This window comes from Talpa occidentalis, unplaced genomic scaffold (genome assembly GCF_014898055.3).
Source record: "Talpa occidentalis isolate TD23 unplaced genomic scaffold, MPIMG_talOcc4v2.1 talOcc4.17, whole genome shotgun sequence".
In the NCBI taxonomy this organism is placed as follows: Eukaryota; Metazoa; Chordata; class Mammalia; order Eulipotyphla; family Talpidae; genus Talpa; species Talpa occidentalis.
This window is the reverse complement of record NW_023601754.1, coordinates 40,369,365-40,391,792: the sequence shown is the minus strand read 5'-3', so window position 1 is coordinate 40,391,792 and position 22,428 is coordinate 40,369,365. Positions and strand designations below refer to the sequence as shown.

The window sequence follows — 22,428 nt, the reverse complement described above, 5'->3', positions numbered from 1 at the left end:
CTGAGGGCATGGAGGAGTTACCAGGACAGAGAGGTGTTGCTGGGCAGTGGGGCACTCAGACAGGCGCAGAGGAACAGGCACACCAAGAGGCAGAGAGGCAGAGACAGACAGACACAGAAGACGGCCCCCCCAACATGACCTCCTTCTGGGCACTCCCACAGCAGCGGGCGGTCCTCCCTCAGCTCTGCCCACCTTCCCTCCTGCTGCTGGCCAAGCCCATTAAGGTGCTACTCTGGCCACAACTGAAGGCCCCACGCCCTGGGGAGGAAACCACTGAAGAGGCGTCCCTGCTCCCCGGCACCCCAAACCATCAATTAGTATTAACGAGGGAAGGATCCTGTCTGCCTAAAGACCCCCAGCAGGACTCAGATGGTGGGGAGGCCCCGCCCCCGTGACTCAGGAGGTTAAAGGGCCCGGGGCCACCCCGCCAGCCGCAGAGTCCAGATGGCGTGTGGCAGCGGGAGGGTCATCATCCAGCTGGTGAACGAGGAGGCAGGGCCTGAAGCCAAGGGCCCGAAGCTCTTTCGGGGCCAGAGCTACGAAGCCATCCGAGCAGCCTGCCTGAGTGAGGGGATCCTGTTCCGAGACCCCTACTTCCCTGCCGGCCCTGATGCCCTTGGCTATGACTTGCTGGGGCCAGACTCAGAGAAGGCCAAAGGGGTGAAATGGATGAGGCCCCATGTAAAGTGTGGCTGGGGGGTGGGGCTGGGGGCCGGGTGGAGGGGGTGCCGGAGGCTAGGTGTGTGGGAAGAGAGGGCTGGGGGGCAGGTTCCTAGGTCTGGGGGAGGAGGGGCTGGGGGACCTGGGCTCTGGATCTGCAGGAGGACGGGGCTGAGGGCTGGGCTGCTGAGTCTGTGGGAGGAGAGGATGGGGGGCTGGAGTTCTGGGCCTGAGAAAGTGGGGGGCTGGGTTCCCGGGTCTGAGAGAAGATGGGCTTAGGGAGCTGGACTCCTGAGTCTGGGGGAGGAGGGTTGTTGTGAGGTGGGCTCTGAGCAGGCTCAGCCATCCTGGGTCCAGGGAGCCCAGGGAGCCCAGGGAGCCCAGGGAGCCCAGGAAGCCGGCCGCCCGCACAGCGGCTTTACAAGCCTTTGGTGGGTCGGAGGCGCTCATTACCCCGGGGCAGTGAGGGCAGGCGGGGACCCGCCATCTGACCTCCAGCTGCTCCTTCACTCCCTTTCCTGGGCTGAGGCCTGCACTCCCCCGTCACCCCCAGGAGTTCTGCACCGAGCCCCAGTTCATCTGTGAGGACATGAGCCGGACAGACGTGTGCCAGGGGAGACTGGGTGAGGCCGCCAGCCCCTCCTTCAGGCTCAGACCCGCAGCCGCAGCTGGGTCCCTCAGCCTCACCCTCGACCCCCCACTTCCCTGCCCTTCACCCCCCCACCCCCCATGTCTCTCCTCCCCTGTCTCAGTCTCCCTCTTTCCATCCTTGCCCAACCCTAGCCTTTCCTCCCAGGTAACTGCTGGCTGCTCGCGGCCGCCGCCTCCCTCACTCTGTACCCCCGGCTCCTGTACCGGGTCGTCCCGCCTGGACAGGGCTTCCACGAAGGCTACGCAGGTGTCTTCCACTTCCAGGTAAAGCGCGAGTCCTTTGTTCATGCCTCAGTTTCCCCCACAGTGACCCGGATGTGCCTTGGACTCTGGGACCTGGGCAGGTGCGGGGTCAGGGCAGGGTCAGGGCTGGAAGCTGAGCCCCGGCCTGCCCCTGTCCGGCCAGCTCTGGCAGTTCGGCCGCTGGATTGACGTCGTGGTGGACGACAGGCTGCCGGTGCGCGACGGGAAGCTGATGTTCGTGCGCTCGGAACAGCGGAACGAGTTCTGGGCCCCCCTCCTAGAAAAGGCCTACGCCAAGTAAGGACCCACCCCACCCCCGGCTGTATCCCGCGTATCCCAGCCAGAGGCCCCGAGCTACAGGCGACCGTAGGCCCCTAACTTCCAGGACCCTCTAGACACCCTGCCAGGGACCCCAGACAAGCCACAGCCCCCGGGGCCCTAACGTCACACCGTCCCTCCCAATCACTAAGACTCCCCGTCCGCCTTTCACACCAAACATTCCCAGAGACACTCCCAGACGCCAGATTCTCCAGGAGCCTGAAGCCTCGCGCACCGGGCGCCGGAGCCACCGAAGCTAACATTATCTCCTCAGGCCCCTGAAACTGTAGCCAATTTCTCCCGATCCATGAGGAATGCAAAGCACCCGCAAAATCCTGGGTGTCATCCCCGAGGCGCTCCAATCTTTCTGTCCCCATCTTGGGGCTTCTGGAATCACTGACAGAGCAAGGTCACCCCCTAAGAAGCCATCTTCCTGGGACTCAGCATTTCACACAGTGGCCAGGACGCCCAGGCTGCTCACACAGCCCTCCCCGGGGCCCTAGACCACAGGCCCAGTTTCCAAGGGCTTCCAGAGGCCGCCACTGTCCTCCACCTTGAGAGTCTGAAATTTCCAGGGATGGTCCCTGGGACCCCACCCTCAGAGACAGAGCCCTCACCCCAGATCTCAGGGGTTGTCTGAGTTGCTTGCACATGCCTCAGGCACCCCAGCCCCGCCCTCCTCCCGCAGGCTGCACGGCTCCTATGAAGTGATGCAAGGCGGCCACATGAACGAGGCTTTCGTGGACTTCACGGGTGGCGTGGGCGAGGTGCTCTACCTGAGGGGGCAGGACACCCCCGGCCTCTTCACCATCCTGCGCCATGCCCTACTCAAAGAGTCTCTCGTGGGTGCCACTGCCCTGGTGAGTCAAACTTCCACGGAGACCCCCACGCGGACCAATGACAACGGACTGGGGTGGGGGGTGTCCTGTGTTCTCCTATGCTTTCACATCAGCTTACTCTCTCGCGGATCAAACCCCAGCAAGGAAAAAGGAAATGTATTTGCTGTCATAACTCACCAGCTTCAGGCACAGCTGGATCCAGGTGCTCAGAGGATGTTGCAAATGTATTTTTCTAGTCTTCTGGCTTAGCATCACTCCCAGGCACACTTTCCCCTCACGGGTGCAATAAGGCCCCCCCATAACTGCAGGTACCTCCCACCTATGAGAGGCCAGCAAGGGGTGGGGTGGGGGAGGTGTGGTTAAAAAAAAAAAGGCTCGGCTTGCACTGTATGTTCAACTTTGATGCAATCACATATTCATTCTTTGATTCTAACTCAGTCACTACCTCTGGCCTGCTTCTCGGCCTCTTCCTGCTTTCTGCCTGCTTCTCTGCCTCCGCCAGCTCTCCTCTTTCCATCTATTTTTGTGTCTTATGGCGGCTCCCCCTCTCTACTCCTCTCCCCTTCACTCACCCACTGTCATGCCCCCCCGACCCCTGACCCCTGTGCCATCAGTCAGGTGCTCTGCTCGAACCCTGCCTTGATGGCAGGAGATCCAGGGTGGGGGACAGAGCAGCAGCTCCCTCCGGTCCCCCACCGTGGCCTCCCCATGCCCTCTCCTCCACCCAGAGTGACCGGGGCGAGTACCGCACAGAAGACGGTCTGGTGAAGGGACACGCCTACTCAGTCACGGGCACGCACAAGGTGGGCACCTCCAGGGGCCGGCTGGCAGAGGGGGGAGGTGCCGGGCGCTACCCCCGCTCACCCGCCGCCCTCAGTTGCTCCTGGGCTTTAGCAAGGTGCGGCTGCTGCGGCTGCGGAACCCGTGGGGCCGAGTGGAGTGGAGCGGGCCCTGGAGCGACAGGTGAGATGGGTCTGGGCTGGGGCTGGGGGGTCGGCCCCACCTGCCCACCCCTCACACCCCAGTCTCCCCAGCTGCTCCCGCTGGGACGCGCTCCCCACCGAGTGGCGGGAGGCCCTGCTGGTGAAAAAGGAGGACGGTGAGTTCTGGTGAGTTGGGCGGCGTCTGTCTGGCCTGGAGAAGGGGCCGAGGCCGAGAGGCTGGGGCGGGGGTGGTGAATCCTGTCTGAAGGGCCGCTGGGGCAGGAGCTCACGGGCGGGCCCTTTAGGGAGAAGCCGTCCCCCTAGGTGGTCATGTGGGGGTGTTCTGTTTGGGGGAGGTGAGGAAGAGTCAGTGCTAATATTAGAGAAGGCTGGGGGTGCAGTGATCCTCAGAGGGGTGAAGACGGAAGGCAAGTTGACAATATTTGGGGGGCATCTGTGGATCTGGGCTCCTTGGGGGGCATCTGTGGATCTGGGCTCCTTAGAGACGGAAGGCAAGTTGACAATATTTGGGGGGCATCTGTGGATCTGGGCTCCTTGGGGGGCATCTGTGGATCTGGGCTCCTTGGGGGGCATTTCTGAGGACTTGAGGAACCTGGGCAGCCTGGAGGGCTCTGATCTGGGGGTCATTTCCTGACACATGGCATTATTGGAGGATTGGAAGGTTACTGGCACTATTTAAGAAGCTGGGGGAGCTTTGTAACTTGGGGGTCACTCCTGGGGCTTGAGCTGCTTGGGAGACTGGGGCGGCGCTGGGGCTGACCGCTGGCCACTGTCCAGGATGGAGCTGCAGGACTTCCTCCGCCACTTCAACACGGTCCAGATCTGCTCGCTGAGCCCCGAAGTGCTGGGCCCCAAGCCGGCCGGAGGTGGCTGGCACATCCACACCTTTCAAGGCCGTTGGGTGCGCGGCTTCAACTCAGGCGGAAGCCAGCCCGGTTCCGGTGAGACCTTGAGGGGTTCTGAGAGGCGAGCGAGGGGGCCTGACGCAGTCCAGGTAACCCCATTTCTTTCTCCAACACCAGAAACCTTCTGGATCAATCCCCAGTTCCGGCTGACGCTGCTGGAACCTGATGAGGAGGAGGACGAGGATGATGTGCCCTGGGGGGCCGCCGGGGGGCGAGGGGGCCGCACCCCCAAGTGCACGGTCCTCCTGTCACTCATCCAGCGGAACCGGCGCTGCCTGAGGGCCGAGGGCCTCACATACCTCTCCGTGGGCTTCAACGTGTTCCAGGTAGGCCCCAGGTGCAACAGAGGCAGTGGAGGGGCAGGGGGGAGCACAGGTGAAGAGGGGTGGGGGGAGCACAGGTGAGGAGGGATGGGGGAGCACAGGTGAGGGATGGGGGAGCACAGGTGAGGAGGGACAGGGGAGCACAAGTGAGGAGGGATGGGGAGCACAGGTGAGGAGGAGCAGGAACACAGGTGAGGAGGGATGGGGGAGCACAGGTGAGGAGGGATGGGGAGCACAGGTGAGGAGGAGCAGGAACACAGGTGAGGAGGGATGGGGGAGCACAGGTGAGGAGGGATGGGGAGCACAGGTGAGGAGGGATGGGGAGCACAGGTGAGGAGGGATGGGGAGCACAGATGAGGGATGGGGAAGCACAGGTGAGGAGGGATGGGGAGCACAGGTGAGGAGGGACAGGGGAGCACAGGTGAGGAGGAGCAGGAACACAGGTGAGGAGGGATGGGGAGCACAGGTGAGGAGGGATGGGGAGCACAGGTGAGGAGGAGCAGGAACACAGGTGAGGAGGGATGGGGGAGCACAGGTGAGGAGGGATGAGGGAGCACAGGTGAGGAGGGATGGGGAGCATAGATGAGGGATGGGGAAGCACAGGTGAGGAGGGATGGGGAGCACAGGTGAGGAGGGACAGGGGAGCACAGGTGAGGAGGGACGGGGAGCACAGGTGAGGAGGAGCAGGAACACAGGTGAGGAGGGATGGGGGAGCACAGGTGAGGAGGGATGGGGAGCACAGGTGAGGAGGGATGGGGAGCACAGGTGAGGAGGGACGGGGAGCACAGGTGAGGAGGGACGGGGAGCACAGGTGAGGAGGGACGGGGAGCACAGGTGAGGAGGGGCGGGGGAGCACAGGTGAGGAGGGGCAGGGAGACAGAGGACTAGAGGAAGGGGGCTGAGGGTGAGAAAAGCAGAGCGAGCTGAGGGGGAGCCCGGAGACTGGGGGTTCTGAAGGGCACAGAGGCGGAGAAGGGCAGAGGGGGCGGATGTCAGGAAGGAGGCAGAAAAGCCGGGGCTGAGGATCCGGGAGGGATCAAGGTGCAGGAAGGCGCTGAGTACAAGCGGGAGGGAGCGGCCAGGGAGGGGCGGGGAGGGGCGGAAGGGCGGGGGCAGGGAAGAAAACGGGGGTGGCCGCCTCCCCCTGACTGCCCTGGCTCTTTCTCCTCACAGATCCCGGAGGAGGTGGGTCCCCTGGGGCCGGCTCCCAGAGTCGCGCGCGCCTGAGCCGAGCCGGGGCTGGACGCCCGCGCCGGGCGCAGCGGGCTCCGGGCGGGGTTCGGGGCGCGGTGGGCTGAAGGGCGGGGGCGGGGGTCGCGAGGGCGCGGGGGCGGCGGGTCGGGCGGGGCGCAGTGGGGCGCAGTGGGGCGCCTGCTCACGCCGCCCCGGCCCGCAGCTGCTGGGGCTCTGGGACTCCCGCGCAGCCGCGAGCTCCTGCCAAGCTGCTGCGCGCCGACCGCTCGCCCTTCTGCGCCCGCCGCGACGTGACCCGCCGCTGCCGCCTGCCCCCGGCCACTACCTGGTGGTGCCCAGCGCCACCCGCCCGGGCGACGAGGCCGACTTCACGCTGCGCATCTTCTCGGAGCGCAGCCACACCGCCGTGTGAGCCCCCGGCCCAGCTCGGCTCGGGGCCGTCCCCAGGCCAGGCTGGGGTCCCGCAGGCCTGCTGGCCCCACCCCACCCCACCCCACCCCGGGACCCTCACGATTTTGCCTAGACACGCCCCCTTCACCCCTCCCACCCCATTCCTCAGCAGAGGCCCCCCCAGCTCCACAGCCCCAAGCGGGGTGATCAGCCCCTCTCCCTCCTCTTGGTCTTGCAGGGAGATTGATGACGTGATCAGCGCAGACCTGCAAGCCCTGGCGGTGAGGGGCTGCTGGGGGGGGGGTAGGCGAAAGAAGGGGGGAAGGCAAAGACTGAGGGCCCCTCTAGGCCAGAACTAAACTCCCCCACCCCGCAGATCCCCTACACTCCCCTGGAACTGGGGCTGGAGCACCTGTTTCAGGAGCTGGCAGGAGAGGTGAGCAAGGGAGAGACAGGGCTGAGGGGTGTCCTAGGCCCCCCTCATCCTGGAGGTCTCATTTTCTTTTCGCTAACACGACTCCCCCCACCCCCACCCCCTCATCACCGTTATTTCCTCAAAATGCTGACAACTCTGGCTGCCTCAGGGCCTTTGCCCAGTCTGAACTTGTGCCAGGACCACCTTCTCTCACAGAGTCGGTTGGGCGTTTAAGGGCCCTGCTGGCGCTTGCTCTGAACCTCCTTCCGCCAGCAGGTCATTTGCCGCCTGGCCTTGGGGTCCTGCAGCCCAGTCGCCTACTCTGGGGTCCGGTCGCCCTCTCCCCTGGCCAGCTGCTCTGAGAGGGCAGGCTGGGCTCTGTCTCCGCTGTGCCCCCAGGCTGTTTGGGGGGGGTGCCCAGAGCGGTTTGCAGGAGGGTGGGCCGCGGGCGGGGCCTCACCGAGGGCTCTCTCCTCGACCAGGAGGAAGAACTCAGCGCCTTTCAGCTCCATATCTTACTAAGCATTATCCTGGAGCCTGGTGAGTCGGACCACAGGGGACCCCAACAGAGCCTGTGTGTTAATCCACAGAGCTGTGGCATTCAGAGCGGGGAGACAGTGCTCCGCCTGGCGGTGCTCCCCACCCGCCAAGTCCTCAGGCAGGACTCACGGCCACTCAGGGCCTCTAAGGGAAAGGCAGGGGATGGAGCTCCCCGAGTTCAAATGCCAGCTCCGCTGGTTCCAGCAGAAACCTGGGCCTCTGAGCCTCAGCTTCTGGAAGACAGGGACGCGATCCAGGCCGCTTGCAACGCTGGCCAACGTGCAGGGATGGGCGGGTTTGGGTTTTTGGCTTTCCCCCTGTAGCCAGGTCCCCCAACCGGACTCCCAGAGAAATCGGGCTCAGAACCTGTGAGCAGCTGCTGCGCTGTTTTGGGGTACGATGGGCCTAGGTAGGGAGGGTGGGGTGTTGGGGGCTCCTTCTGGGGACCCTGAACCTAACCCGATGCCGCATCCTCAGCATGGGCAAAGCCTGGCCCTGCACCACTTCCAGCAGCTCTGGGGCCTCCTCCTGAAGTGGCAGGTGAGTGCGGGGCGATGCACCTTTATTAACCGGGACACAGGTGCTGTGGGCCAGCCAGGCCCCAGGGGAGGGGGAACTGGACCCCCCACGCGTGGATGGAGCTGCTGGGACAGCCCTGCCCAGGCACCCCTCTGTGGAGCCTCCAGGGCCGCTCAGTAGGGCCGAGGTGGAGAGCATGGCTCTGTCCTGGACTGACCGCACCTCCCTCCAGGCCACATTTGACAAATTTGACGAGGACGCATCCGGGACCATGAACTCCTGCGAGCTGCGGCTGGCCCTGAGCGCGGCAGGTGTGGACACAGGCCCGGGGGCCGTGGGCTGCCGCCCCTCCTACTCCGCCCTCCTAGAGTCCCTCCCAGCACCCACCGTCTGCGTCCATCCACAAGACCCACACCTCAGCTCGTAGTCGGCTCTTGACAGGGACTGAGGGGCCCACTGGAGACCCTCAGGACAGGAGAAGGGGTGGACTTGGGAGCTGATGGCTGCAGCCTGGCCCCAGGGCATCATGGGAGAAGGTCCTGGATCCCTTAACTACCAGCTTACTCCTTGGGTGGCCCTGGCACGCGTCTACCTCCCAGAGCCTCTGTTACCCTCCCCATAAGGGGGCCAACCCACAGAGTGGCGGGGAGCAGCCCCCACAGGGCCTGGCCCGGGGAAGGCAGCCTCTGTGCCCGCACACACAGCCTCTGTGCCAGAGACAGGCGGCCAGGAGCCTCAGCCGAGAGGCTGAATGTTTCCAGGAGAGGGAGGTCTACCCTGTGCCATCTGTGTGGGCGCCCAACACCCTGATAAGGACCCAGCAACGCTTTTCTTGTGCCCCAAAGCAAGTCGGGAAAGTCTGAGTGTAATTTGCCCCGGTTTGTGTGGAGGGCGCTGGGGGCAGACATGAAACTCCCAGCACCCCCACTTTCTGCCACTGCCAAGTGCAGGGGGGTACCCCAAGGGAGGTTAAATGTCCAGGAATGTGTAAGCCCAGAAAAGGGGAGATGGAGGCAGAGAGGTGACATCTGGGCAAAGACCTGAGGGAGGGCATGAGCCTGGGCAGGCTGGGGAAGAGCCTGCAGAGGGACCTGCCCGTGCAGAGGCTCTGCGGTGGGAGTGTGTGCACGAGCAGGCTGGTGTGGCAGGAGCTGAGGGCGCAGGGCACCCAGTGGTGGCGATGAGGACGGGCACCTGGCATGTTGAGGGCAGGGGTCTGTGTGGATGGAGCCAAGTTGGGGGCCAGGGGGATGGTCAGAGAGGAAAAGCTGGTGAGGCTGCCTGAGGACTTGCATGTTTGCAAATATTGTCAAGTGTGAGGAGCAGCAGGAGGCAAGTGCTGGGGGCTGGAGCTGACTGGCAAGAGGAGGTGCTGCTGTGTCCGGGAGGGGCCAGGGGACGCAAGCTCCTGGAGGCCCAGGAACAGGCAGGCAGTCTTGGGGTGGGGGGCCTGGCAGGAGAAAGAAGCTGCTCCACAAGCATTCCGCCCATACCCACTCTGCTCCGGGCCCAGGTGACCTCACACACTACCAGTCCAGGGACAGACCGGAATGGTCGGCCCTGGGGGCCCAGAGGAAGTGCCCCATGCTGCCTGCTGGGGGTATCTGAGAGGGCTTCCTGGAGGAGGAGTGCATGACGAGTAGGAAGGGGGCAAAGTCCATGCGGAGGAGTGAGAGGTGTGGGCTGCAAAGGCCACCAGGGCCCATAGACCGAGAGGGGTTTCACGAGTACTGGGAACAAAAGGCAGGACCCACACGGGCCAGCACAGGGAAAGCAACGGAGGTGGCGCTCAGTTTTCTCAGACAGGAATTCCAGAGCGGACAGCTGAGGGGCGCTTAGCTCCTTCCCGGGCTCTCCCACCTCCTGTGTGCGAGGCCCCCGCACAGCAGCCTTCCACCTTCCACCTCCATCTAGACAACAGGTGATGGTCAGAGGGAGTGACCTACGGGAGGCCCAGGACCCGGCTGCAGGCCTGACCTCGAGACAGCTGGCGGCACCTCAGACAAGCCACATTGGGGCACATGCTGGGTGTTAAGTGGAGGGACGCACAGAGCAGGGGCGGAGATGGGCTTCCGGAGGTGGCGGAAGCCCATGTAACGACCCCAGAATGGTGTCTCTCCGGCACGGGAGACCTTGAGCCTCCGCCAGTCAGCTCCGACCTGGAAGAGCACCCACTGGTTTCGGCTTTTAATAGCCCATGTGGAGAGCCCTCATCCGAGACGATTTCTAAACACTAGAAACTGGCTGGAGCATGAAGGAATTGCCTTTGAGTGGGTCTGACAGAAACGTTCTCTACCCTGTGCCGAGAGCCCTACAGGGAACACCGGCCCCCATCTTCTGGGGTCAGGGCTGCCATAGTCACCCTTGACAGGTGGGAAAACTGAGTCCCCCAAAAGCGAAGGAGTCGCCGGGGGCCAATGGCTGGGATTGGAGGTGGGAACAGGCCCGAGGTGCCCAGCATCTTCCCCGGGGACTCAGGGTTTACGGGGGCGGCCCAGGCTCAGAGGCAGCCTCCCCCAGGCTTCCACATGAACAACCAGCTGACCCAGACGCTCACGAGCCGCTACCGGGACAGCCGCCTGCGCGTGGACTTCGAGCGCTTCGTGTCCTGCGCAGCCCAGCTCACCTGCATCTTCCGTGAGTGCCGCTCCAGCACTGGCGGGCAGAGGGAGGGGCTCCCACGGCAGGGGTCTGGGGTGCTGGCACTCACTCTGCCCCTCTGCGCAGGCCACTTCAGCCAGCACCTGCTCGGGGGCGAGGGGGTGGTCTGCCTGACGCACAGCCAGGTGAGCCTGGGCTGGAGGGAAAGGGGTGCGGGCAGGCGGCGGGGGGGCACCCCACCGCCTCCTCAGGCCCGCTGTGTTCTCTCGCCAGTGGATGGAGGTGGCCACCTTCTCCTAGGAGCCCAGCACGGACCAGCTGCTGCCAGAGGCCGGAGAGCTGCCGTGGCCCATCTTTCCCCTCCCCGACCTGACCCGGGTTAACTCCACACGGTGGGGGATCTGAGCAAACCACCCTCCTCTGACCCCTGCACCCCCCTGCCTGGCAGGGGGCTGATGCTCTGGCCACGACTCAGAGCATGGGCTCCGGAGCCAGCCTGCCTGGCGTGACCTCTGGCCCCACCACTCACCAGCTGGGCGGCACTGGGCAAATCACTGCACCTCTCTGTGCTTTGCTCGCTCGCCTGCGGAGGGGACGGTAACAGCACTTTTTTGCACCGGCTACACGAGACAGTCCACGCCAGGTGCGAGAAGCGGGCCTGGCTCGGAGGGGTGCCCACGAGCCCGTGTTTCTTCCTACACGCTACGGGCGCCCGCGCCTGGCCTGGCCCTGGAAAGGTGCCCTGCCATCGCCTGACGCCGGCGAGAGAAAGAGCGGACGCTTCAGGAGTCCTTCTTAAAAATATTATACGTGTTTTATTTCCTTCCCCAGAAGGGTGGTTTACCCAGAAACCAGAAAAAAAAAAATCAGAATACACTCAAAAAAGGGGGAGAGGGGAGTAAGACCAGCAACTAATAGCCAGGCCAGCAGCCCACCCTCCGCGCCCCAGGAGGGCCCCCAGAGACCCACACCCTACAAGCCAACAGCCAGAGAACATCAGCTGGGGGGCGGCCGTCAGCTACGTCTTCATTATGAGAGCAAGAGGCAGCAAAGCTACGTTGCTAGGTGAATATATATTTATATAATAAATCCGTAAATTAATAAAGTAAATAGTAATTCTCTGAAAGTTTTTAAATTTTTTTTTTGTTTTTTTTTGGTGGTTTTTTATTTTTGCTTTTTTTGTTGTTTTTATTTTATTTTTATTTTTTTGGTCCCTAGAAATATGGGATATGCAAGTCCAGACGAAGCAAAGTGGGGCTGGTGTGGGCGGGTCGGTGGGGCCCCCCCCGCGGGAGGGGCGGAGCTGCACCTATTGACGAGGGGGGGCGAGGGGCGGAGCCGCGGGGCAGGCGGGGCAGGTCCTCTATCCTGGCGGGTGGCTGGGGCGCCCTCTGCTGGGCGCCCTCTTCCTGGACAAGGCACGTAGGGCTTTGGCCTGGATGTGGGAGGCCACGACGGACCTCACGGGCAGGGGAAGGGACGGGGTGTGGAGAGCATTTCCAGGGCTCGGAGAGGACCTGCCTGCCGCGGGGGTCCACTTCCCTCCGCACAGCTAACAGAAACGACCACACATCATACATATTTACCGGACCAGAGAGCTGACCGCGCTGGGTTCCCTCGCCCCTACCTGGGGGGCTCCAGAAGCTCCTGGCCAACCACCGAAGAGGGAGGAGAGAGCCTGCCCCAGACCCTCCCTGCCCACCCCCCACCCCCCCACAAGGACTAAGAGAGGACTTTGCATAGATACAGAGTCGGGGGGGTCTGGACCAGGGAGGTCCCCCAGCGGGGAGAGGGACAGAAGAGTTTCCCAGCCCCACCGGGAGGCTGTGATGAGGGTGTTGCTCGGGGTGTTTCCGGCGGGGGCCTCACAGGTCACTCTCGCCGTACAGGGCCGTGGAGAAGGACTTGTAGTCGAGGGCGCCGGGCACGGCGTCGGGGCCCTGGTAGGGCGCCATGCGGGCGATGCAGTACTCGGCCTGGTCGGGCGGCAGCTCTCTCCGCAGCTCCTCGGCTGTGATGAAGTTCTGGGGGCGGCAGGGCAGGACTCTGGCCACTGCCCTGCGCACCAGCCCCCCCCGGCCCCTCAGTTCCCCCCCGCCCCGGTCCCCAGCGCCTCCACGGCGTCTCGCTCACCTTGTCCCCCGCCAGGACCTTGAAGGAGGCGATGACCTGGTCGGCCGTGTCTGTGTCAGTGGTCTCCCTGGACATGAAGTCGATGAAGGCTTGGAAGGTCACCAGCCCGCTGTGGTTGGGGTCAACCACGCTCATGATGCGGCTGAACTCGGCTTCCCCCTGCGAGGCGGCAGTGGGTGGGGACGGCGTTGGAGTGGGGCCGGCAGGTGGGGCCTGGACCGCGGGTGCTGCTCTCCCAGGGGACTGAGCCGGGAGAGCAGGCCCGCCCTCGGTGCCCCCGCCCGGTGCCAGCCTGCCTCCAAGGGCCTCCGCTCCCCGGCCAACCGCCCCACATGCTCCCCCCACATTTTGGGGAAGTGGGGAGTTGGGGGTGTGTGTCCAACAGGTCTACTGCTCCTCAGCCCTAGGCTCACAGGTTAGCTCTGGAGGGAGGGTGAGAGAGAAAGAGAGAAAGAGAGAAAAGGCGGGGAGAGCCAGAGGACTGACCCCCTCTCTCTGGAGGCTTTTAGGAAAGGAGGTGGGAGGCTCAGGGAGTCATCGGAGGGACCCCAGGCCAGCAGTGCAGCAGAGGGGAGGCGAGGCTGCTCTGGCGGAGGAGTGTCCCCGAGGACGAGGACGTGGAAACTCTGGAGGCGGTGAGGGAGGGGGAGGCGGCACGAGGAGGAGGGAGGAGAGGCGCAGCAGCAAGGGGAGGCAGAGGCCGCATACCAGGCTGTATCCTGTGGAGATAAGCAGAGCCCTGAAGTCATCGGAGTCCATGCTGCCTGTCTGCTTCTGCTCGAGGACGCAGGGACAGCAGGAGGCCAGGCCCAGAGCAGCAAGAGGGGCCGCCCCATGTGCACAGCGGGGAGACAGGACAGTGGTGGGAGCGGCCGAGATCAGGTAAGGGGGAAGGTGTCCGAGAGACAGGGCAGGAGGAGGCAAGAGCGCCGGTGAAATGGCAGACACGATGGCGAGGGGTGGAATGGCAAGAGGGAGGAACAGAAAGAGAGAAGGAGAGAGAGAGAAGAGCAGTTAATGCCACAGTCCGCTGGGGCCCTGGGGCGCGTACCTGCCGGTCATTCTCCACGTCGTAGCCCAGGCTGATGAGGCAGGCCTTGAACTCTTCCGGCCCAAGCGCCCCGCCGTGGTCCTGCCGGGCCGTCCGGAGGCAGGTGTGTGGGAGGGATGGTGTGGAGACCCGGCGGGTGCAGGTTGGGAGAGGGGCCAGGGTCACATGCAGAGGGCGGGGGGAGGGGACACACGGGGGAGGGAAACACAGCGTTAGAGGCGACGAGAGGACAAGGTGATGGCCGGGGCAGGTGGAGCAGGTGAGGGGCGTGGGTCTCTGACCAGGGGGACTGTAGCGCAGTCAGAGGCCCCCACTGCCTCCTCTGGGCCAGAGCAGGGGCCAGAGCTGAGTGGTGCCACACTAAGGACTGAGTCCCAGGACTTGGGGAAGGGAAGGGATCTCCCCCCGCCAGGATTTGGGGTGGGAGAGGAGACTGCACTCCACCCTGCGGACTTCCTGGGGTGTCAGGGTCCCTGCCTAACTGCAGAGCTGAGGCTCACGGTCCTGCCCATAGCAGTCAGGCAGCTGACATATCAGGCCCAGTGGGGTGGGCCCAGCGCAGGTCCTCAGGGCCCTTCAAGGGGCTGCCACAGCAAGTCAGAGCTGAGAACACGTGTGAGTGTGAGCATGAGAGTGTGTGTGAGAGCGTGTGTGTACCACGGTCACCAGCCAGGTCTCTGATCTCAGCTATGCAGGACTTAGCCTGTCCCAGGGTCTCCCTGGCAGGTTGTCAAGGACGCAGTCCCAGAAGTAGGGCTTGGGAGCCCGTTTTCTCCTTCTGTGGGGAGCTGTGATCAAGGTGAAGCACCTCTGCACCCCCTTCGGTGACCGAGGCCCCACCAGCCCCGCGAGTGGTGGCTGATGCACAGCAACTGTGTTGTGAACACGCACAGACATGGAGACGAGGGCAGGACGGGAGGGCGGCGGGAGAGAAGAGCCAGACAGCAGAGGGCGCTCACCTTGTCGAAGTGGTTGAAGGAGGCGCGGAACTCCTGCATCTGCTCCTGGCTGATGCCCTTGGCGTCGCGGGTGAGGATCTGGTTCTCTACCTCGTTGATGGTGCGGGCGATGGTGGTGAGGAGCTGCTCCCAGCCCACGCGGATGTGCTGGGGGGAGCGAGGGTATGAGGGCTCTGCCCACCTGAGGGGCACGGAGCTGTCTTCTCCTCACAACGCGGTGGGGGCACAAGGGGACCTCAAGCCAGGTGCCCCCAGTGTTCGCACACACAGTCCTGCCCCACGCACCCCGTCCACATCTGCACAGGGACACAGACGTGGCGGTGCTACCTCCGCCAACCAGCAGGGTCCACACCACCAGGCTATGTCCCCGTGATGGCCTGGAGGCCAGGACCTGGACCTGTGCCAACCTGGACCCGCCCCTGAAATTGCAAGAGTCTTGCTGGGTGTGTATAACCACTGACTTTCTGGGGAGATCTGGGGTATGTGTGGGGGGGGGAGGTCAGTGGACGTGCACGGTGCAGTTACTGCCACCACGCACAGCTCTGTGCTATCAGTCTGCCGGCCACCGGTCCTGACACTGTCTCGCCCCGGCGGGGGCAGCAGCAGCACCCCCAGCTCCCCTGCACCGGCCTGTGCCGGGTGCTCACGATGGTGATGGAGCAGTGGCAGCAACCCGGTTCTCACAAGCGTGGAACCCTCTGATGTGGTCTCTGGTCAGAGGGGAAGAAGACGGAGGAAGCAACAGGCACTTGCCCTCCTGGGCACGAGCCGTGGGAGAAGGGAGTCTGGCCAGAGCTGCCCCGCGCCGCCCGAGCAGGGGGAAGGGAGCCTGCGCACCTCCATGGTGTAGTTGGTGTGCTTGTTGTCGAAGATGAGCGCCTCCTGGATGAGCTGGTGCTGCTGCTCCAGCAGGTCCAGGTTCGGTTTATAGTCCACGATGCTCAGCTCGTACTGCTTCAGGTGGCTCAGCTGGTCCTCCAGGGTCCCGTGCATCTCGATGGAGATGCGCCCGATCTCCTGCACGGAAGAGGCCGTTGGGGGAGGCTGGTAGGCTCACAGCCACAACCAGCCATCCCGGGGCCGGGGACCCTCCAGCCTGGGGCCTTTACCCAAGCCCCCCTCCTGAAGCGTCCGTGCAAATGCTTGACAAGCCTGCCCCTGCCCACGCTGAGCTCCCTGGCCCCCGGGGCCAGCAGGCCATCTGCAGACAGGCCTCCCCAGAGGGTGATCCACCACAGTCAGAGCTGCAGTCAGCTCTGGGTCCAGGCCTGGATGACTTCAGAACTGGGGCTCCTGAGCACCAGCACCCACACCTGGCTCCCGCTCTGCAGATGGCACCGAGGTGGAGGCTGGATGCCCACGCGTGCCAGGCTTGACGGGGGTTTGAGATGGCCCTCCGCTCGCTGCATGTGCCAGAGTGTGGGTGGGCACCACTGCAAGGGGCTGGGTGTGAGGGGTAGCAGTGAGCAGGTGCCAAAGTCAGAGCTTGGACCATCTCAGCCACAGTGTGCCCAGCGCTCTCTTGTGGCCAGCACAGTCACCAGGGAGAGCATTTGCTGAGGATTCTCATCTTAGAGATGAGAGAACAGAGGAGCAGAGGTTAACTCTGCCAGGCTCATGCCCTCGGTCAGGGCAGAGGAGCTAGAAGCCATGCTGCCTGACTCCGCAGCCGGAAATGCTCTGTTCTGCTCTGCCACGTCCATCCATATCCTTTCGTTGGCCTTCCAAACCCCACCAGGCCTTGGAGGCTCCCGGCGGGTGAGCTCGGGGGCTTATTCTCCACTCTGCCCCAGGAGGGTGTGCCCAGTCACGGCCCTCACCTCCATCTTTGTCTGGATCCAGGGCCCCACGATGTTGGCCTGGCTGGCAAACTGGCGACGGAGGTGCTCATTGGACTGCTGCTTGCTCTGCTCCTCCAGGAGGGCATGGTCCCGCTTTGGCACCAGCTGCTGCACCTGGAGTGGGATTCCACCGGCAGTCAGGGAGGGGGCCCCCGAGGCCCAACCAGCCCTGCCATGCCCCCGCCCTGCCGTCGGGCCAAGCTTACCTTCTCCCACTTGGAGTTGATGATCTGGGGGGTGACGGTGGTGTAGGGGTTGCTGCCCAGCAGTTTGATGTGGTTGCTCTCGGCGATCCTCTGGGCCTCCTTGTGGATGGCGAGGATTGCCTCCCGCTCCCTGTCAGCGTCAGGCAGCGTTGACTTGAACTGGTCATGAGCTGAGATCAAGCCCTGGGGGGAGGAGAGGGAGTGAGGGGCAGCCCGACCCCCCCGCAGTCCCACACGAAGGGCAGGTGGGGGCGGACCTCGATCTCCTCGATGGTGTGGACGATGAACATGTCCTGGAGGTCCTCCATGGCGCTCTCCATCCAGTTGTTGAAGGGGGCTGCCCGCTTGGCGTATTCCAGGTGCAGCTGGTCGATGGTCTCTAGCTGCTTCTCTGTTTTCTGGGGTGTGGGGAGGCACAGAGACAAAGAAGGAAGGTCAGCCGGTGAGCGGGAGGGGGTGAAGGGTGGGGGCATGGGGCTCTGCAGGTGGCATTGCCCCCTCACCTCCAGGGCTTCCCTGCGACTGTGGGTCAGAGAGCCCAGGGCGTCCCACTGGTCGCAGATCTTCTGGCACCGGGTATTGACGCTGTGGGAGTCGTAGTAATCCAGCTCGCTGTGGGCAAGGGAGAGGCAGTGAGACCCAGTGGGAAGCCAACACCCCCGGTGCCCAGGCCCAGATGTCAGGAGAACCAACATTTAAGGACATTAGTAAGCAGTCCCCCCTCCTCTGGCCCAGTGCACCCAGGGTAGGAGGAATTCAGGGGAGGAGGTAACTGAGGGGCAAGGGGTGTCGTCCTGCTCATTTGCTTTGTGACCTGCTCTGCTCTGTGAACTAACTCGGGGCCCAGAGTGCCTTCAGCCGTGCCCGTGACTGGCTGCTGGCTTCACCTCAAGACAGTCGAGCAGAGGGCACTGGTTAAAAGATTGGGCTCTGGAGCCAAGTTTCCTACAACTGAACTCCAGCTCCATGATTCTGTACGTGTGTGACTCCAGCCAAGTGAGTTCTGCTCTGGATACCTCAGTTTCCCCTTCTGTGAAATGGGATCATTGTGAAGACCAGTGACTTAATGCCCATAAAACACTGAGAATCCAACTTGGCACCCAGCAGGTAAGACAGCAATAGCTGTTCATAAAAGGTTGGAAATTAAATGATTATATATATAAAAAAAACACATAAAAGTAGCTTATCATCTCATTCCAAACAATTATATCCATAATAATTGCCTAGGATATAGATATTATTCAGATGACTGGGGTTTAGGCCACTGGGCTTCCCCATGCTTCCAGGCCCTCAATCCCTTCTCATCAGCCCCAGGACTTCCACCTCCCAGGGCCTGACCACTTGGACACTCTCAGTCACAGGCTTCTAGGGAGGCAGTATACAGGCAGAACCCTGGGGGTGGGTGAGAGGTGGGGAGAGAAGGGAACAACTCGGGGATCTGGGGTCAGGGATCATCCCGTCTGCCTGGCGAGCCCGAAGGTCAGGCAGAACAGAGAGCTGGGGAGCAGGCTGGGCTGGGTGAGGAAGCCAGGCCGTGCTCCACAGCAGGGCTGGTGGGTTCCCCGCCTGTGTCCACTCCTTCACTGTGTGACCTTGGGAAAGCCTCTGTGCCTCTCCCCTCCTGTGTAATGGAATTGTCGGGGACTGAATGAGCCAGTTAGATTTCCCGGTCACCATTAATGAGCACTGCGGGCCAGCTACCCAGGTTCATCCTGGTCAGCCCTTAGCCCTGACTCATCTTCAGGGGAATGGACAGCACCCCAATCAGCTCCCCCTTCCTCCCCTCCAGGGCTGTCATCCAGAAGCTACTTCAGAGTCCTGTTCTCTGGTCCGGGTAATGGGTTTCACATGGCTGTTCCCTGGGGCCTGAGAAAGAGGCTGGACTAGGATTTATTCCAAGTCTATTTCCTACCAGCTTCCAGGGGGCTCTCTGCCAACTGGAGCACCCGCTCATGTCCACTCCCCAACTACCCCTTTGGACATCTGCATCAATGGCCTCGCTCGCCTGGACCTGGATGGGCCAGATACCGGGGCTCAGTACTAGGAGAGGAGCCAACAGGACACTGATTCCAGGGTAGTGAAGGGGAACTTCTGCTTCTGGGTGAGCAAACGGGGAACCCCAACGCCAGCAGACAATGTGGAAGGAGGGAGCCAGGGGCACAGGGGTGGAGGGAACTGGCCCTGCCCAGCACAGGCTGCACCAGGCATCAAGGCTGGGCCCCAGCCGCGAAGGAACAAGCAGGCTCCAGGCAGGCTGCGGTGGGGCAGAAGCGCGGTGGAAAGGCCAGCTCCAGCCGGGGGGTTCTATTCTGGAGGAGACGGCTATTTTGGGCATTCTGCTGCCCCTCCGGGGCCTGCAGATTTTCCATGAAGTAATTGCCTGGGCCTCCCACTCCCTCGCCCTCCTTGCTGCGGGCCGCTGCGCTGATGGAATAAGGAGCCCATTCACTGGCGCTGCAAGTTCAGTGTACTAATTGTGTGCACGAGTTTATCTGACTGGGGCGGGGAAGGGCGGGCCAAGAGCCCGGCTGCCTGGAAGCTCTTACAATAAGTGTATTCTGAGCAGGAGAGGGAAGGGGCTGGGCAGAACAATGGGCTCACTGTGCAGGCCGACTGGGGGGCTGGAAGGTGGAGGTAGGCTGCCCACCCCATCAGGGGGCCAGGGGCCTCCTTGGTGTGGCAGGTGGGGTCTCAGGGACCCCTAAAGCCTGAGCAATCAGGACAAGGGGTCAGATCACCCCGCTCCTGCCAGAAACGCTAGACTCCTCTGTTTCTTATGGGTGGGAGGCGGGGGCGGGAGGGGGGGTTGGTTATTAAGACAAAATAGGCAAAAAACACCATCCCATACGGCCTTCCTGCCCTGGCATCTCAAAGGAGGGGGTGGAAGGGCTGGGAGACCCCACTCTGGGCCCTCAGGCTGCCCTGGGCTGCCGCTGCCCCCACTCTGGGCTGGGCACTGGGGGAAAGCGGGCGCCGGCGCCAGGTGAGCCCGCACGTACTTGAGTTCCTGGGCGATGGCGGCGATCTGCTCCACACGGTCCTGGTGCGCGGCCAGGTCGCTCTCGAAGGCCTCGTGCTTGCGGATAAGGGCTTTGATATCCGACAGGGTGGCCGTCTCATAATCCCGCTGCTTCAGCATGGCTTCCTTCCCTGGGGGCGTGGGGTGCAGGGAGGCACTTAGACACCAGCACAGAGGGAGCCCAGGCAGGGCAAGTGGTCCAGAGCCCACACCCTGCCTTGCTGAGGATGATGCAGTGAAGGCCAGAAACTTGCAGCACGTTTCTCCTGTCCTATAGGGACCTCTGAGCCCCACTATGTCGTGGATGGCGCTGGGAGACAGGTACCCCACTCAGCCTGTGTACCCTTTACTGGGAGGAAACCATGAGAACGGGGCCGTGCGAGCTGGCTGGGCAGGCAGACACCCATCGTGTGTGTGTGGGGGGGTGATGGCAGAAGCAGCTGGGCTGCGGGCCAGGCCTCAGCAGCTGGAGGTGCTTCCAGGAGCACAGCCCCGCACTTGCCCCCCAGCACTTGGGCCAGGCTCTTTGGGGTATGGCACTTCTATGGCACTTGTGCATGGCCCACACTGTCCTAAAGGCTTCTGACATGCAGTGAGGCGGGGCCCACTGTCAGGCCTTTGAAGGAAGGAAGGGAGAACTGTTATTAGTCCTGGAGCCTGGCTAATTACACACTCCAGGACAGAAGCTCAGCCAGGCCTGCAAGCGGGCTAAGGTGCTGCAGACAACAGAAAGGAAACGCCAGCCAGGAAGGTTGCTCGGACCCTCACTTCCTGAAGGTGCTGCTTAGGAAAGCCACCTCCACTGGTCCCTCAAGGGGCAGCTCAGAAACCATCCAACCACCCACTCCTCTGCTGGGTGCCAGGGGAACTGCCCCACCAGCGCAGCGACCAGGAGCAGTGGACGTGGGGCAACTCGCCGTCTCTCCCCGCTGCTCCCTCACCTGGGAAACAGGTCGATGCCAGCCCCTCATCTAAATCTCAGCGAGGTGATGTTCAAGGAGGGTGGGCACAGGGCCATTCCCATCCGCACCTTGGCCACACCCCCAGGACAGGCATTGGCAGGCAGGAGGCGACGGCCTGAGAGACTGACTCCTCGGCCCTGCACCCCAACCCTGGGGCAGGAGGCTTAACCACAAAGGCTAGCTTGCAATTTCCTCCTCCAAATTGCTTTCTCCCAAGGGTGGGAACCAGAAATAGTAGGTTACTACTTCTCTGCCTCAGCAGAGTTTCAGCAAGTGAGCTGGCAGGGGACCAGCGGGAGAGCCAGGAGGAGAGGGCCCTGGCTGGGGTGGCCTTGGATTCAGGCCCAAGAGACTTGCTTCTGATTTTTCCTCAGACAATCCACGACCCTCCACACAGACCCTCATGCCTGCAGGTTGTAGGAGGAGGAGGTGGGAGGGAGGCACAGAGTGACGGTGGCTCCCCCAGCCCTCTGGACCACGCCCTGGCATGAGGAAGCTGTGCGGCTGGCTCTTGGCCGGGGGTGTGGAGCCTCCAATTCTGCACAGTCAGGTGGTGCAGAGGGAGAGGCCGCAGGTCTGCGGACCGAGTGGGCAGGCTGCCTGGGGCTCCTGGCTGAAGGGAGGGGCAGGACCAGGTGCCAAAGTACCTGAGGGAAAGGGAGCGGGGTCAGGGGGGACATTGCTGAGCCAGGTGGGCCCTGGCCAGAGACTGGGGGCCAACTCCCCCTAAACACCATAGGTGAAGGCCAGCCTTCACCTGGTTCTCGGGGAAGGAGCCCTGGTGGGTCCTCACACCCACTGCAACCTCAGGAAACCATCTTCCCAGGGCCTTCTAGAGTCCCGGGTGAGACATGAGGAGCTGACAACATGAGGCAAGAGGCCCCCAGAAGGGAAATCCACAGGGATGATGCCGGGGCCTCTTTCCTCTGTGGAAAGACACAGAGACACAGCACGTGAATAATGGCAGGAGAGCTCAGTCCTGTGTGGGACATGGGGGTGACCAAGTCCACGTATGTGCCCAGGTGCCTCTGACAAGAGAAATGCCAGAAACTGCTGGGCTGAGTCCAGCAGGGACCTTGCCCGTGTGGGAAACCACCTTGCATAAGGAGGTTTTTGTAGATCGAATGGTGAACTGAACGGTGACTTCTGCACCCCCACCACCAGGATGGCACTGCAGCAACACCCTCTCCCCCAGGGTTGGGAGCTAGAACCTCCACAGGAGCCATTTCTGCGAGGCCTAAAGAGGGTGCCCACATCCCTGACCTCCCCTTCTCTTTTCTCCTCCATGCAGTCTTTCCTTGGCAGCGGAGGGACTGGGGTACCGGGTACTGCTGGGGATCTGGCAGCTGTCGCTGGAGAGCAGCCAGCCTGCGCTAATGTGAGGACAGCGTCCGCTGGGCTGCAGCCAGGGACACGAGTGACGTGGGCCCGGGTTGGTGGATTACTCAAAGCCCTGCGTTAAAATGCTGGTAGGGGTGGGAAGGGCTCTGGATGGGCACCTCTGGGTAGGTCTCAGCATCCAGACAGCCTTGGGCTGCTGCCCAAACAGCCAGGTGGGTGGGAACTAGAGGGCCTCCTAGAGGCACCGTGAGCATCTCATGGGGCGTGTGGGGGTGGGGGACAAAGAGCCACACTAAGCCACACAGGGAAGCGTGAAGTCAGCTGGGCAGAGTGGAGGCAGAAGTGTGTGTGTGTGGGGGGGGGGGGGACAGGGG

The 22,428-nt window shown here is 63.0% G+C and overlaps 2 protein-coding genes across 5 annotated transcripts in view; one reads left to right on the top strand and one right to left on the bottom strand.

The window, feature by feature from the left end:
• The first annotated feature begins 444 nt into the window (after positions 1-444).
• CAPN12 (calpain 12) lies at positions 445-10,896 on the top strand. The gene is given in 24 exon segments (XM_037518145.2): positions 445-681; positions 1,214-1,283; positions 1,457-1,575; positions 1,718-1,851; positions 2,561-2,732; positions 3,440-3,514; positions 3,589-3,674; positions 3,746-3,820; positions 4,433-4,596; positions 4,678-4,886; positions 6,057-6,068; positions 6,280-6,295; positions 6,298-6,321; positions 6,324-6,392; positions 6,395-6,485; positions 6,706-6,748; positions 6,844-6,903; positions 7,365-7,422; positions 7,746-7,816; positions 7,900-7,962; positions 8,174-8,252; positions 10,462-10,578; positions 10,669-10,727; positions 10,816-10,896. Coding segments are annotated over 24 exon segments (2,130 nt in total). The 3' UTR covers positions 10,843-10,896.
• Positions 10,897-11,320: 424 nt separating this feature from the next.
• ACTN4 (actinin alpha 4) overlaps positions 11,321-22,428 on the bottom strand; it is a 66,955-nt gene continuing 55,847 nt past the window's right edge. For 2 of the 4 annotated variants that reach the window (XM_054697139.1, XM_054697140.1), the window contains exons 12-21: positions 19,732-19,882; positions 17,236-17,344; positions 16,990-17,130; positions 16,733-16,915; positions 16,506-16,640; positions 15,523-15,702; positions 14,686-14,832; positions 13,727-13,807; positions 12,676-12,834; positions 11,321-12,566 (exon numbers count right to left, since the gene is read on the bottom strand). In XM_054697139.1, coding sequence (XP_054553114.1) covers positions 12,408-12,566; positions 12,676-12,834; positions 13,727-13,807; positions 14,686-14,832; positions 15,523-15,702; positions 16,506-16,640; positions 16,733-16,915; positions 16,990-17,130; positions 17,236-17,344; positions 19,732-19,882 — 1,445 coding nt within the window. In that variant the 3' untranslated portion in view covers positions 11,321-12,407. Of the gene's footprint in view, positions 12,567-12,675; positions 12,835-13,383; positions 13,450-13,726; positions 13,808-14,685; positions 14,833-15,522; positions 15,703-16,505; positions 16,641-16,732; positions 16,916-16,989; positions 17,131-17,235; positions 17,345-19,731; positions 19,883-22,428 lie in introns of all 4 variants that reach the window. The other 2 variants (XM_054697142.1, XM_054697141.1) reach the window with 2 other exon arrangements.